The following is a 16,641-nucleotide window of genomic DNA, read 5'->3' on the forward strand; positions in this document are numbered from 1 at the left end:
GACAGTACTGCACACGGATAGATGTGGCCCTAGAAAGGACCGTTGGGGTTCTTGAAGCCTACACTAACTCCTAACACTCTCCCTGCCTAACCCCCACTTCTGTCCCTATTGCAGGGCGCAATGCTCTGCAGATCCAATTTTGGAAAAAAAAATAAAAAATACTGTGCTAACACAGTACTGCACACTAGTAGATGTGGCCCTAAGAAGGGCCGTTGGTGTTCTTGAAGCCTACACTAACTCCTAACGCTCTCCCTACAGCAGCTCCAGCACGATAGTACTTTCCCTCAGCTAAGTCACAAGGCATGTGTGGCGAGCCGCGGGAGGGGCCGATTTTTATACTCGGGTGACATCAGATCTCCCCAGCCACTCACAGCAGGGGGGTGGTATAGGGCTTGAACGTCACAGGGGGAAGTTGTAATGCCTTCCCTGTCTTTCAATTGGCCAGAAAAGTGCGCTAACGTCTCAGAGAGGAAACTGAAAGTAACCGGAACACCACGTGGTACTCGTTACGAGTAACGAGCATCCCGAACACCCTAATATTCGCACGAATATCAAGCTCGGACGAGTACGTTCGCTCATCTCTAGTAGTTATATACTTTTAATGTTAGTATCCCAAAGTTTCTGATTCCTGCATACTTATGACAATTGAGCTGCTAAAGAGCGCCTTGAAAAGCTAATGTTTGCTTGTTAAAAACAGAGTATGTTCTATTGCTCTTACTCCTAAGAACAAATAATAATAATAATAGCTTTAGATATGAATATATTCTAATGCAAATACACATCATTCTCCGCTCTGGTATGAAAAATAGAACATTGACTTGTCAAGGGCCTCAAGCGATAAGGTTCAAAAGTGCTCAACAACTGTCATTGACTTAAACATTGAACAAGTACTTGGGTCATTTATAACTCACACAACAGAGCACTAGAGCTTTTATCCTGCAAAGCAATCTTTGTTTTAAGATGAAATAGAGAAAAATCCCATTTTCATTTATTTATTCACTACAGCTATTCTGTTAAAGGGGAAGTAAAATGAAAGACGGAATTGTCTGGAGGCAACACTTAATGTACAAAGGATGCAAACAACAAATCTTTTTGTACCTGAGAGCCAGCAGAACATTATATAATATTAATATGGCAATTTTTGAAATTTAGTTTATTCGTTCACATCCCCACTATTGGTATGCTGTTATATCGTACCAATATTAAGGCTTAGAAGTTAGAAGGAATTCATCAGCAGGGTTTCACACAGTGCGATCTGAGTCAACCGGAATAATTCATGTGTTGTTAAATCAGTGTGTATAGAGAATATTTTATTATTCAATGTTCATATCACCCGTAGGTAAAAGTATTTACATGAAGAAGTTGGCTGTCTGCTTTGAACCGTCGGTTTTTTTTTAAGAGTGTCCCCTGGCTACTAGTAGTCCTATTGCTTAAGACCCCAACCATCAGCTGTGATCAGTTATTACCCAGTGTTCAGTTTCAATATAATGTAACTGAGTGGGTAATAAAACTTTGCATTGTATCCACTAACAGCAGTGGCCAATCTGTGTAAGCTGTGACAGCTGTTGCGGGGGATTCTTTACTCCCCTTGTCGAAGGTTGTGCTCTTGACAGCACTGTCACAGTGTTCAGTGACAAGGGGACTCCCCGCTGGGGAATATTGACGCACAGCACAGACCTATGGTGCACGCACGTCCTATGTTTTGCAGGTACATGCGTTTGCACGCCTGTAAGACACGGACATGTGAGCACACTATAGGGAACTAATTGTCTAATAGGCACGTATTTTTGTGCGCACCTATGTATGCATACGCACACGCTCGTCTAAAAGCACACTCATGGTGATGGCCGGCAGCAGCAACTGGATTATACGCAAAGCCCAAAAGTGTGTTGTACCCTGAGCATAACCCTGAAAGGTAAACAGACCCATTTTGGGTGGAATACCTCCTGGAGTCACTCTTTTCATAATTTTTCATATAAGAGAATTGCCCTATGAAGCACAGTTTCCCCTTTTTATCTGCATATTATATCTGTAGAGAAATGTACCATTTTTTTGGCATTTTGCAAATGAACTCACTGTATGTAGTGAAGGAAGAAAGGCTGCAAATATTGAATGATAAAAAGCAAGCAACGAGTCAATTGAGCAAAGATTTTGATTTTACACATCAAATACGTGTTTTGCTGAGATTATATTTACAACTTTATTGGAAAATTCTTATTCTTTTTTTTATTTTTAGGCCAGAGGTTAATTTAAAGAAGTACGCCGGCTGTCTGAAGGACATAGAGGTCTCCAGAACACCATACAACTTACTTAGCAGCTCTGATTACATTGGATTAACCAAAGGTTGTGCTCTTGAGGTAAAACTGTCTATATCATGTTTTTTTTTTGCTGAGGCTGTTTTCACCTAACTGCAATACGGGAACATATAAGCATCAGTATTATAGCTGCAATACTTGGATCTCCCATGGTTCTAATCAACATTCTTAGGGTGGTATAGTATCTATGACTCTGGGGAGCAACTAAAATCCAATGGGTCCCATGGTAGACTTTGGACCTGGACTTCGCATCTCCCGATATTCCTTTGATGTGCAAGACCCAGTGACTTAACTATATTCTACAAAGATAGATGCCCCCTCCTAAAAATATACAAATACATATACTGTATGTACGCATCTTCTTTGCATGATAAATTACCTATAAATGCAGCTAAACATTTAGTGAATGATAGCAAATATCCAAGTAACAAATATTACCTTCATACTATTACCGAAAAACCCCAATATATCAAGACCAATATTAGCAACAATATCAGTATACCAGGCCCAAATAATATGATAGCACAATGACCACAACATTTTCACTACCATTGCATCTACATAGTGAGAGGACCTTAGCTCATGGTGCCCTAGGAACTTTTAGTATTCATGTCGCCTATTGATGAGTCGGGTTAAAGTCGCTGCCTATTTACTTTAAATAGCCGTAAGCCAAATGTGCATTAGGATGACTGCTATGTTTCTTGACTTCCTGACACACGCATGCATGGACAGTTTTTTTGTTGGGGTAAAGGTAAAAAGCTACTGCCGGATAGCTATGGCAGAGGCTTATCTCCTGTAGGAACATAGATATCTTATGGAAACCAAGCTTACTGTATAAATACCAACAAAACAAAGCTTCCTATGTAGATATCAGACAAGCATCAAGCTTACTGCACATATACAGTAACAGAATATAGTTTACCACATAGATGCAAAAACAGTAACAAATGTACCACATAGATAAAGTACCAAAATCAAGCTTACCATAATGATATAATAATAGAACAAAGCTTATTCCATAGATATGAGCACAGAACCAAGCTTGGCATATAGATAAAATACCAGAAAATACGCACATACAGTCATACTTTTAGGTCCAATGTCCACGGGCAGGTTTGATTTGCGGAAGCCGCGCAGGACACCCTCACGGAAGATCCGCAAATCAAGCTGCCCATAGGAAATACGGGCGTCCACAAATAAAATAAAGCATGTGGATCTGATTTGCGGACCTTAAAAAAACTCCATTGCGCATGCGCAGTGGTGCATCAGCCAGCGCTTCCACACACATCCGCGGTTAAGAAAATGAAGACCTGAATGGAAGACCCACAGTCTACAGGCAGGATCGGATTCTGGATGCCGCTGCGGGCTCCTGCATGCGGCACCAATCCGCCCATGGACATGAGGCCTTACACATACACGAACACACACATACATTAGACATATCTTTACATATGTAAATACATACATTTCGCATACTGTATATACATACACAGGCATACTGTTACACACACATCATGCTGCCAGTGGAGCACTTGCCTAGAATGCAGCTGCCGCTCAGAATGCTGCCACTGCCAGGATCGCTGCTATTGCCTGAACCACTGCTGCCGCTAAGCATGCAACTGCTGCCATGAACAATCCTATTAGTTCATCTGTTATTGTAAGTGACGCCTGTTGGAGCCGTGGCAGCCACTCTTCAGTGACATACAGGCTAGGGCTATAACAGTCGGTAGTTTGAGTGGTCATTGGATCCTGGGAGCCTAGCCTTAGGCATTTGCTCATACCGCCTATATTTTCTGGCATTGTTCTGTAGTAGCTTTCAACTGCACTGCATAATCTTAGCTGCCCTATTGAAACACTAGCATTCTAAACTTTAATATTTCATCAGCAGCCACTTTCAGAGCTCCCAAAAGTTTGCATGACCCCAGAAAGCACACTAATTTTGTAATTTAGTGCCCATCCCAACACCCCCTAATGAGGACAACCTCTAGGTAGTACCATACTGCACTTCTGTAACAGATGGGCTGTGGGGGTGACTTGCATCTGTGAGAAGCAGCATTTTTTCCTTCCTAAACATTGCTGTGGTTGCTGGTATGCTAATTATGATTAGGACTTTATGCAATGCATGCAGTTATTCAGCTCTCTGATTGGTGGAGCAGCCCCTACTATACGCTGCTACATTAATCAAAACTGTGATTCAGGCTGTTGTGCTCATATAGAGCAATGACTCAGAGCAGTGCTTAGTTTACCATGCCTCATCATCATCTACCCTCTTCCCCCACGAGAGATAGCTGATTTCTTAGCAAGACCATTAACCCTTTCCAATCCACTGTCTGACATCTAAATACATTCTGATTGAGGGCTGTACAGCTCCGATGTCGGAAGACGTCCGGCAGGGTATTCTTACTGTATATTACTGGCTGCTTTGTTGTCGGGGGGCCTCTCCAGCATGCCCCATACCGCAGTACAGGCTCTAGCCAGCAGATGGTGCCGTTGTATAATGGCAGAAAGAGAGAAACCCCTAGGAAACCCTGAATCCAAAATTGGATTGCAAGGAGTTAAGAAGTTGGGGAGGAAGTTGAAAAAAGTTTTTTTCTTTCTGCCTTGAAGTCAGACTTCAAAGTATGATTATTCTGAAATGCCACAGAATAAGACCTACATGGGCATAATGTGCATATCTATCCCGGGTTCATGCTGCCCCTTGTTTGGGCAACCTGAACCTGATGATAGGTTCCCTTTAAAAAGCATAGTGACTGAATGTTACAAGTAGATAACATTTTTTGTCAGCAATAAGGAGGTCTTTGTTTCCCAATCTGGCAATCAGTTGAGCTGTAAATCCACTGCCAGGTTTGGCCTCACAACAGTCCCCAATGACTGGTGGGTTTCAATCTGTACCTGTCATCTACTTATTGTACTCTTCACTGGAACTAAATGTGCACACTATTGTCAAATGTAGGCACCAGGCTTGAATGGCCAAAATATAGCACATAGAGCACTTTAGCCATTGTTTGCTGAGATATTGTTTTGCAGGACATATACAGCATGATACAATGATATGAAAGCTGCCAGATATTATCTTTTGTATTCAAGTTGCATTTTTTTTTATTTCTTCCACATCAGACTGGACAAAAAAGCCCTAAATGCAATCTAGTGAAGTGATGAACGTAAAAATCTAAAGTAATTCAACCACAATGCACAATGATAGTCCTGTGTCATTATCATCAAGCAGCTTTAGGTCTATGCCATTATCGGCAATCAAAAGCTATAACTTATTTTTCTTTCACATTTAATGTTGTGTATTCTAAGCTACTTTTTAAAGGTCCAATACCCGCACATGCTTCTATCACCCTTTCATCCAAGTCTAAAGTGCTCTAAGCTATAATTTTCTTTTGCAAGGTACTCATTTTGAACATAACCAGTTAGACTAATTTACCAGACCATTGGGGGTCCATCTTAAACCATGACCTGTTAATGGCATTTAAAGAGTAAGTTCAAAAGAATTGCTCTATTGTACAATAGTTTAGTGTTGAGTTTAGAGAGCTGCAGTATTCAATGCTGACAAATATATGGTTGCCATGCTTAAAATTCATTGAAGGAGTCCTCTATTTATAGCCAAGTTGCTGAGTAGTGCCCCCATTGCAAATCTTCAAGTATAAAACCTGCAACAATAAAAAAGAACTTTGCAAGCCCCGGCAAATTTTCAACGGAACTTGATAAATTCATGTTGTGAAGATTTGTACCGTATATACCGGCGTATAAGACGACTTTTGAACCCCGAAAAATCTGCTCTGCAGTCGGGGGTCGTCTTATGCGCCGGTAATTCAAAAAAAAAAAAAGTGTAAAAAAAAAAATTTTATTACTCACCTCCCACGGCGTTCTGTCGCGCTCCGGCAGGATGTCGCTCGCTCCGGCAGGCTGTCGCTCGCTCCTCGTCCCCGCCGCAGCATAGCTTTCTGAATGCGGGGCTTGAAATCCCCGCTTCCAGAAAGCTAATACACACGCCGGCAGCCATGACAGCATTGAATGGCTGTGATTGGCTAAAGCACACGTGGCTTCAGCCAATCACACTATTCAATGACATCATTGAATGGCTGTGATTGGCTGAAGGCGCACGTGTTAGCAATCACACCCATTCAATGATGTCATTGAATAGTGTGATTGGCTGAAGCCACGTGTGCTTTAGCCAATCACAGCCATTCAATGATGTCATGGCTGCCGGCGTGTGTATTAGCTTTCTGGAAGCGGGGATTTCAAGCCCCACATTCAGAAAGCTATGCTGCGGCGGGGACGAGGAGCGAGCGACAGCCTGCCGGAGCGAGCGACATCCTGCCGGAGCGTGACAGAACGCCGTGGGAGGTGAGTAATAAAATTTTTTTTTTTTCTCCACTGAATACCGGCGTATAAGGTGACAGTTGGGGGGTCGTCTTATACGCCCCGTCGCCTTATACGCCGGTATATACGGTAGTTGTGTGCCACAGTGTAGATAGTAATTTAGCACTTTCTTTTTATCTAGATCAGATTTTTTTTTATTTATGAGCAGGTCAAAATCAAAATTTAACATAGGTTTTATGACTTTATTCAAAGTCCAGCATAAATCTGTTAAAACTAATATTGCTATAGGAAGACAGACTGCCAGAAGCACTTTTGTTCACTAAACCCTGTTATCTTAACATCAGTGATTTACAACTTTCCTCATATTTATGGAGCATACAGCAGAATGCAGAGAACAAACTGCCCTTCTCTACAGAGTTTAATAACTTTTGTATGCGACCAAAGTACAGTTTTAGTTTAGTGACTAGTATTGAATATCAGTGATTGCACTTTTTGCTTTATTTGGTTAATCAAGATAATTAATTCTGCTTATTTACGTCCTATGATGAGATTAATTGGGGGGCGGAAACAAGCTGTACTGGATGGACATTTGTCTTTTTTCAGCCTAGCATACTACGGTATATGTCTATGTGATGGTATTATTCCCCATGTAGTCTAAAAACACCTTCAATAGCATTCAAGCCACAGCTATTGAAAGTGTATGGGCTATTTCTAAAGATTTCCCACTTAAGCTCCCTTTACATAGATCAACTCTCAATGTAAACTTGCACTGATCGACAGCTCTGGCAGCAACTTATCTCTATGGGCAACAAAAGGATCGGCCATTAAAATTCAATGCTCCCAATCTTTCTTTCCCAGACATTATCTGTGGGCTGGAAGTCAGGAGGCATACACATCCAACAGTCACCCCCTCCTGCTGAAATCTGTGGGGACGACTGTTGTCTAATGTATATGGAGACCTTTACTGTATGACAATCAAGTTAAGGGAACAGAAAATAACTCATAGGAGATAAAAGAAGAGCTCCGATAAGGAGATATCATGTCCCTTTCTAAATCAATTATGCTGTGAGGAAGCAATGATCTTTGCCATCTTTGGCACTATAAGTAAAAGTCAAGCGGTGCATATGGATACTACAGGTACCACCAGCCTTTGAATATTGCTGGATAGGTTCATATCAATTACCTGTAACTGGGGAAAAACAAAGTTCATTAGCCGGAAGAAGTACCCTGCGTTGGTACGAAAGCTCGCTATTATTACATCATGTATTTTTGTTAGCCATTAAAAGGTATCATATCTACAAGACTACGTCGTTTCTCTTACTGAGAACAATCACATTTTGGGAAAAAACAGAGACATAACAAGTACCTGCAACAGGCCATACCAGGAAATGTGCCCCCCTCTCCCATGAACACCTTTAACAGCAATTGAGTTCATGACATTAAAAGCTTACAGTAATTTTGGTTTCCACTTACCTCCTATTCTGCTATCTTTCATTTTTCGTGGTCACTCTTGGTCTATGGACATAGTTTAGGTCATGTTCCTAAACTCTGAATGGCATCACATGGAGTCCTTAAAGGGGTTGTCCCGCGCCGAAACGGTTTTTTTTTTTTTTTTAACCCCCCCCCCCCCCCCCCCCCGTTCGGCGCGAGACAACCCCGATGCAGGGGTTAAAAAAACAAACCGGAGAGTGCTTACCTGAATCCCGGCGGTCCGGCGTCTTCATACTCACCTGCTGAAGATGGCCGCCGGGGTCTGCTCCCTCCGTGGACCGCAGCTCTTCTGTGCGGTCCATTGCCGATTCCAGCCTCCTGATTGGCTGGAATCGGCACGTGACGGGGCGGAGCTACACGGAGACGGCATTCTGCACGAGCGGCCCCATTGAAGACAGCAGAAGACCCGGACTGCGCAAGCGCGGCTAATTTGGCCATCGGAGGCCGAAAATTAGTCGGCACCATGGAGACGAGGACGCCAGCAACGGAGCAGGTAAGTATAAAACTTTTGATAACTTCTGTATGGCTCATAATTAATGCACAATGTACATTACAAAGTGCATTAATATGGCCATACAGAAGTGTATAGACCCACTTGCTGCCGCGGGACAACCCCTTTAAAGACTTCATACAATAGACCTGTATGCACTCCATGGTCTGCCATACGGTAAATCTCCTTTAGAAGGAAAAATAAATTAATACAAATCTGAGGCATGTACAATATAAATCCATACCAGGATAGGGTCATCGTATTATTAATTCACAATACAACTGCAAGAGGTGGACAAAAATATGGAAACACCGCCTGAAGTGCATGCCTTAAGTTACATGGGGGTTATAAATCATTTTTCAATAAGAGATGTAGAGACCGATTTTAAGTGGAAGTAATATGACCAAGATGCTACCGGGCAGATGTGAGCATCTGCCCGAGCAACAAGGTTCCATTGGTCAGGGGTTTGAGCCACTCAGCTGCTGTTACCAGCTGGCTCCAAAAACCACTCAGAGCAGGGCAAGAGGTGACGTAAACACAAATTTGGCAGGAAAGCTCTCAGCCAAGCAGGGGTCAAACAGCAGCTCAGTGTTAATGATTAAAATCCCATGCATTTCGTATAATGTTTCCATATTTTTGTCCACCCCTTGTATGTACATGAAGTCTAAATGTGCATTCAGTTTTCTACTGCCGTTTTCATCATTGCGGGCATGGCAATGAGCTGATTTACCATACTAATGTCCATATTTTGAGGCACATAACACAGAAAAGACTTCAATGTAGGAAAATTAACCGGACTCAAAGAAAGAACTGAACATGGACATGAGTCAGGAGCTAGCCAGTATGGAAACCAATACTGAACCAAGGATGAGCCTTTCAGTGCTGCTAAGTGCCACGGAACAAAGCTTCTGTCCCTGAACGCCAGTGATTTAACCTACTGTAAGTACAATGTAATATTTAAAGACATGGAATACTGCAAAGTTTGGGAGGAAACCAATCATATTCATCATAGACTGAACTTAAACTTTAACGGCAGCCACTATTTTTTCTGGTGATGGTGACCTTTTTGTGCAATAGCAAACGGAAAAGGAACATTGAAATAGTGAAAATGAAATGGCATCCAGAAATGAACCAAGTGACTTCTTGCATTCTATCTGACCTTATAAATGAATGATGGAGTAAAATATTGTAAGGATTCAGCAAAGCTTCTAGATCTCCATTGGCCTTCTGGTGAGAAGAATCCAACAACTCTCGTGGCAGTAAATTAAACTTAGTTTTCAGATTGAACTGACTGAACATCTGAAAAAAAGAGATTTATAATCCTGTTACATTTTGTTCACAGCCGGTTTACTGCATTATAATATTACCTGTATGCTTTTCAGCAGAGATCATTTCCCATGGTTTATGGATTAGGTTTCTGATGAGGCTGTAAAGCAACTTTATTATACGCAACAAATAATGAGATAATGCTGTCATGTACCCAAACGTGCACATTGACCCATGCAGTTCCGTAGGCTTATTTTATCTACTCTGTGTTGTATCACACAGACCGTTCACTATACTCAGTAGGCAATAAGTGGCACTGGATACTTGTTCAAGGCTACTAAATACGGGAATGCATTACTAATACGAACAATAATATTACACAATAAGCCTCATCACCAACCTCAGCATTTTCATCTTAAGGGCTAATTCCCATGGACGGATTTCTGCCACGTTTCACGCGTCGGAAATCCGCGGCGTTATCTCACAGCTATTAGGTTCTATTGAATCTAATAGCTTTTTGCTTTTCAATGTTCACGCTGCAGAATTCTACCGCAGAATTCCGCAGCATGAAAAGAATCGTGGCATGCTCTAATTGCTGCGGAAAAATGCGCGGCCGGCTTCCCTTATAGTAAATGGAAGCTGTCCGTCATGCGATACTTCCACTGTGAGCACAGTAGAAGTATCGTGTGATTGCGCATCACCACCGGCGTGTCAAGCTTTGCACTGCGCATGCGCGCCGGACGGGACTCGCTTGGCGGATCTGGAGAGGTGAGTATCGGGTCTTTGTGTCGGACTCCGCTGCGATATTCCGCTGGTGGAGTCCCACACAACCTTGGGCAGGAGGCCTTAGCATAATCATGCTGTACCTTTCCTAACCATAAAAAAGGGCATGTGTTGTAGACCACAGATGTCAAACAGAAGGCCCACCACCTGATTTTATGTAGCCCACTGGCCATGCTTAATACAGTGGTTATACATTAGAGTCGGAACAGAAGCTGCTGCTCCGACCCCTGTGTAGTGACCGAGGGGGTTCAAAGAAGGGCAACTAAACTAATACATGGAATGACGGGACTGGAATACCCAGAGAGGCTATCCAAATTGGGACTATTTACTCTAGAAAAAAGAAGGTTAAGAGGCGACCAAATAACTATGTATAAGTACATGAGGGGACAATACAAGGATCTCTCCCAGGATCTGTTTATACCCAGGACTGCAACGGTAACAAGAGGACATCCGCTACGTTTAGAAGAAAGCAGGTTTCATCACCAACATAGAAAGGGGTTCTTTACTGTTAGAGCAGTTAGACTGTGGAACTCTCTGCCTGAGGACGTAGTGATGGCAAAATCCTTAGAGGAGTTTAAAAGGAGACTTGATGTCTTTCTGGAGAGGAAGGATATTATAGGCTATAAATCTAAGGTTATTTGTTAATCCGGGTATATAGAAAGGTAGGAACTATTAGGGGTTGATCCAGGGATTAGTCTGATTGCCATTAGGGAATTTTTTCCCAAAAGGGCTATTGGCTTCTGCTCTTGGGGTTTTTTGCCTTCCTCTGGATTAACAAAACAGGAGCCTAGACAGGCTGGACTAGACGGACATTGTCTTCATTCAGCCTTACGAACTATGTTACTCGTAATTGCAGGTGCTGCTCTTACTGAGACCAATAGGGGCTGCACCTGCAGTAACGAGCACTTGTGACTACATAGGTGTCGGAGCAGCAGCTTCTATTTTGACCTTGGTGTATACTCTACTCACCTTGCCTGCAGCTCCAGTCTAGTGGGGCAGTGTAGAGTCTGTGACTGCTGACCTCTGTGCTGAGGGAAGAGGTCAGTGCTTGAAGACTCAGCAGCGGCTGCCGCCACAGGGCCTGGGCTGCAGCAGAATGTGTGTAAAGCCTGTAGAGATGCTGCCCAGTCAGAGGCCAATAGTGGGGTTACTATTGGCCTCTGGCTGGGGAGTATCCCTGGGATTACTATGCGCCCACCCATTAATTTCAATGGCCTACTGTGTTGCATAATTCACACCAAAATAGGTCATGCCACGTATTTTTTCATGTATTTGCACCTCATGTGAAAAAATATGCTGATGTGAATAAACTCATTGAAATCAATGGGTTCTGTTTCCTGCGTATTGCGCGCATAAAAAGTGCACGTATAATACATGGCAAAACCCATGTGAAGAAGCCCTTACTATATAATTACAATTGGTCCTTAGAAGGCAATCATAAGGCTGATGTAGCCCTCAGTGAAAATGAGTTTGACACCTCTGTTTTAGACCATAGATGTAGCCCATGCAGCTGCTATGAGGTCCGTGTAGATTTGGAGCCTTGACTAGTTTGCTGCATCTCTTATTTTAAGGTGCGGTGAGAACCTATGTAGTGTTCTGATCTTCACAAGTCCTACAAATAAGAGTTTGCAAATTAACTCAAGGATCGCGTGTCATGGGTCGAGGGTTGGTGGCTCAGGTATTAGGATACGATGCAGTAGATGGAGTTAACATACCGGAAGTATGTGTTGAAAACATAGAGATATAAGTAGTTAGTTATATCAAAATAAACAAGCCCTTTGATTTATCTATCCCATTACCCATAATGTAAGAACATTAGAGATGAGCGAGCGTACTCGGATAAGCACTACTCGCTTGAGTAATTGGCTTTATCCGAGTATCGCTGTGCTCGTCCCTGAAGATGCGGGTGCCGGCATGGAGCGGGGAGCTGCAGGGGAGAGCGGGGAGGAACGGAGGTAAGATCTTTCTCTCCTGCTCTCCCGCCCGCTCTCCCCTGCTCCCCGCTGCGACTCACCTGTCAGCCGCAGCGGCACCCGAATCTTCAGGGACGAGCACAGCGATACTCGGATAAAGCCAATTACTCGAGCGAGTAGTGCTTATCCGAGTACGCTCGCTCATCTCTAAAGAACATCTTTGGGGCAATATTAGCACTTCTTTGGAAATTTCAGTACAGAAATCCACGTTATAAAACATAACACCCAGCTTCTATTTGAGCTAAAATGTATATACCTCTAAGCACATTCCAATTTCCCTCCCCTACAAAGTATTTCAGTTTAGAAATAGGGAGCTGTACCCATTCACTAATACACTAACGATCCTCAGAAGCTTGAGCAACGACAAAAGTCTCTTACATTCTAATCTTCCCAACAAACCATAAAGAATTCAGAAGGCCTGCTGGCTGGCTACTAGCTACTCCATTTGGTGAACACACCTATGATCCTTTCAGAGGCCAACCTCACTTACTATTTGTTGCACTGTAAATCCCAGCTGTTTTTGTCTCAAGTTGGTCGATGACTTGATCTGGAAGTGAAAAAGCCATTCCCTGCTCACTCTCTTGGTATCTAGCTGGGATTATTGCCTTCCACCAGCTTGGAGCCATTGCAATACTGCTCCTCCTAGGCTCAGGTTGCACAGTTCCCAAAGCTTGCTCCGTTCTTGTCCCAGTGGCAGCTCAGCTAAAACACAGCAGAAAATTGTCCTTCTTATAATCAGAGCCTCAACACACTTAGCAAGTGTCCTGTGAGCTTCCTCAGATCCATTGCACTGCATTTTGGCACATACTATTTGCTTAGGCACAATTTTTTGGTGTATCTCTATCATTACGGCTTTGTGGCACTACTGCACATTATACATGCAAAGGCACAATTAAAAGGCAATGTGAGATTGGTACTGCGTATTACGCATGCAAAAGCCGCCTCTTATAATACACGGTGGCATACGCTAATGTGGGAGAGCCCTAAAACTCAAGCAACTCTAACTTTGAATATTCAGAAATGAAAGTCACACATATTTGCACTAGTAATATGAAACCTAGACAGCAAACACATACAGTATATCTGAAACTGAAGTTAACCCACTGAAGAAAGTCAGAAATGAAATGGCCAATAATTGTTTTACAGACTTGTTAAAAAGTCGTACATTGATTTGAAGTAATGCTGCAATCCAACAGGTGGCGCTGCAGAGGTTTTGTTCCATGTTCCTTATTTGCATATTACCCAGAGGAGCGTGCATGGCCTAATAATTCTCCTCCTTCACCTTTCAGGTGTCTTCTGACACCCCTTCTGGATGCTCTCCTTGGGGAGAGACAGTACCATCCTGCGACCCACTCACCCCCTAGTTGTCTCCACACACTTTTTGGGTGCTCAAATGAAAAAGTCATCACACATGAATTGAGTTTGTAAGACAGCTAGGAAGCACAAACATTGGGGATTAGTTTTTCTTAAAATAGAAATTCACACATTATTGTCAGTGCCATCATTGTCATTGTCAATTTAATTGTCATAGTCGGGTTCATCCATGTTATTGTAAGTGTCATTATCGTTGCCATTTTTGTCTTTTTCAGTGTTGTCTGTGGCAAAGTCGTCAGTATCAGTTAGGTGTAAAACTTTAATTAATGTGAAGTATCGACATTGTACATGTTAGCCATGTAATACATGGATGTGCTATGCCCAAAGCAGCTTTGCATTTTGGCACAAAGAGTGTGGTCAGGAGTGGGAGATCCCCCTCTATAATTTTCATATGGCCATGGACAATGGTTACCATTTTGAGATAACCCTTTAAAATTATTCTAAAGGTAAAAAAACTGAGTTTTTGCTCTCTACACTCTAAAATTTAAAGAATTCCACCTAAATAATTTCCGTACATGTCAAATATTCTATGCACTGTATATCAGTCATTTAAAAAGGAAAATAAAGAACAATAAGATTATTGAATGTTTCTTATTCAATAACCACCTGCTGTCCAACCGTGTGCATTACATCCAAATGGTCATCCCTAGTAGAATTGCTATCCCTTTCCTTCATACTAGCCAGTCCTGCACTCACACTTAATATGCATATTGTATATAATCTAAGATAATTGATTTGCTAAGTCTGGATGTTTAGTATACTCTAAGGCTTGCCCCAAGCCTGGATGATATTAGCAAAATGATTTAGTTCACTCCTTAGGCCCATGGGAGTATGTTTATTAACATTTTGTATGTTTGTTCCAGTATAACATACATAGAGTAGTTGACATGTTTAACTTTATTTGAAATGCTATATATACAGGGTGTCATACTTGTATTTGGTTTTCTTTCATTTACAGAAAGTGCTATCAGTCAGTTTTTCAAAACCTGGTTATATAGAAGTGCCACCAGTATCAATGGATGCCGGGACGGAAATTACGTTATCATTCAGCACCAAAAATGAGTCTGGAATGATCTTATTTGGCAATGGAGGAGGTCTTGTTTCACCAAGAAGAAAGCGCAGACAAAGTGGGCAGGTAAAAAAGAATTGTGTGAATTTTTGACCTGGAAGGAATTAAATTCTCTTTTAGCGTGCATTTACATGTGGCGGATTTGCAACAGATGCAGTGGAGAAATCCAAAAGCAAAATCCACATCAAAATCCGTGTCGTAATCTACGGCAAAATCTGCATCAAATGGTGTGGATTTTGGTACGGATTTGCCCCAAAATCCCTAGTGAAAAATATGTGGCAGACTTTGTGACTAAAATCTACCACACGTGAATTCATCCTTAGGGTATGGTCAGATGGCGGAATGCACTGCAAAATTTTCCATGGGAATTACACCTCTAAAAACCATGTCAAGACATGTCACTTTTTGTCATGGAAATGCTTATTTCCGAGTTGGAATTCTGCACGTGGATTTTGCCTATTGATAAGGCAAAATCCGTGTGCAGATCTGCGCCAAACGGCTTTGTAGAAAGCAGAGAACTTTAACATGGTTTTTACAGGTGAAATTCCCCAGTGAATTCTGTCTGAATATACCCAGATAGTTCAAGAAGTTTATGTTAGTAACATACACTAATAATAATAACAATAATAACTTTGTTTACATATAGGTTAACACACAGAATTGTATCTTTAAGATAGATAGATAGGATAGATATGAGATAGATAGATAGATAGATAGATAGATAGATATGAGATAGATAGATAGATAGATAGATCTGAGATAGATAGATAGATAGATAGATAGATAGATAGATAGATCTGAGATAGATAGATAGATAGATAGATAGATCTGAGATAGATAGATCTGAGATAGATAGATGTGAGATAGATAGATGTGAGATAGATAGATAGATAAATAGATAGATAGATAGATACAGATAGAGAGATAGATTAACACTCTTTTAATTGGCCCAACCTTTCCCTTCCTTAAAGAGACCTGTTGTGTAGAAAATGCAAGCCAATCAACAGGCAGCATGTTCTAGAGCAGGAGGAGCTGAGTGTATTGAGTATGCAAATAGAGCTGTCGATCAGGGATTGGATCGCCCATGTGACTCCTAAACCCAGAATGAGAAAAGGTTTAAAAAAGATGTGTCATCAGGCAATGCCATATTATATAAGACACCTTTGTGTGTTACACCCATTTTTTAAGAATTTTGTGGTGAATTTGTTTTAATTTTTGGTCACAATTTGTATTTTTTTAAAATACTAACATCCAGCATTTTTCTCACTGACCACAGAGCCTAGAGCTTCCAGATCTATAGAGAAAGCTTTGCAGCACTAATCTCACTGACATCATAGACAGGATTACACAGAGAGGTAACACAGGATCCATCACTTACAATACCTCTGCAATGCCACCTATTGGAAGGCAGTATCCCTGCAAGTCAATGTTAGACCTTTTAAACAAGTCTTGTAACAATGACTGGGAACTGTAAGCCAAAACCAGAAACCATACACAGATAGCTGTTTCAGTGTAATTCTGTATTGTTTTTGGCTTTGGCTGACAATTCCT

General features: G+C 41.8%; 1 protein-coding gene across 7 annotated transcripts in view; it reads left to right on the forward strand.

Moving 5' to 3' along the window:
* Positions 1–16,641, forward strand: part of LAMA2 (laminin subunit alpha 2) — an 834,596-nt gene that overhangs the window by 748,985 nt on the left and 68,970 nt on the right. For all 7 annotated transcript variants that reach the window (XM_066605535.1, XM_066605537.1, XM_066605536.1 and 4 more), the window contains 2 exons: positions 2,237–2,357; positions 14,980–15,156. In XM_066605535.1, coding sequence (XP_066461632.1) covers positions 2,237–2,357; positions 14,980–15,156 — 298 coding nt within the window. The remainder of the gene's footprint in view (positions 1–2,236; positions 2,358–14,979; positions 15,157–16,641) is intronic.

Source organism: Eleutherodactylus coqui, chromosome 1 (genome assembly GCF_035609145.1).
Source record: "Eleutherodactylus coqui strain aEleCoq1 chromosome 1, aEleCoq1.hap1, whole genome shotgun sequence".
Taxonomy (NCBI): Eukaryota; Metazoa; Chordata; class Amphibia; order Anura; family Eleutherodactylidae; genus Eleutherodactylus; species Eleutherodactylus coqui.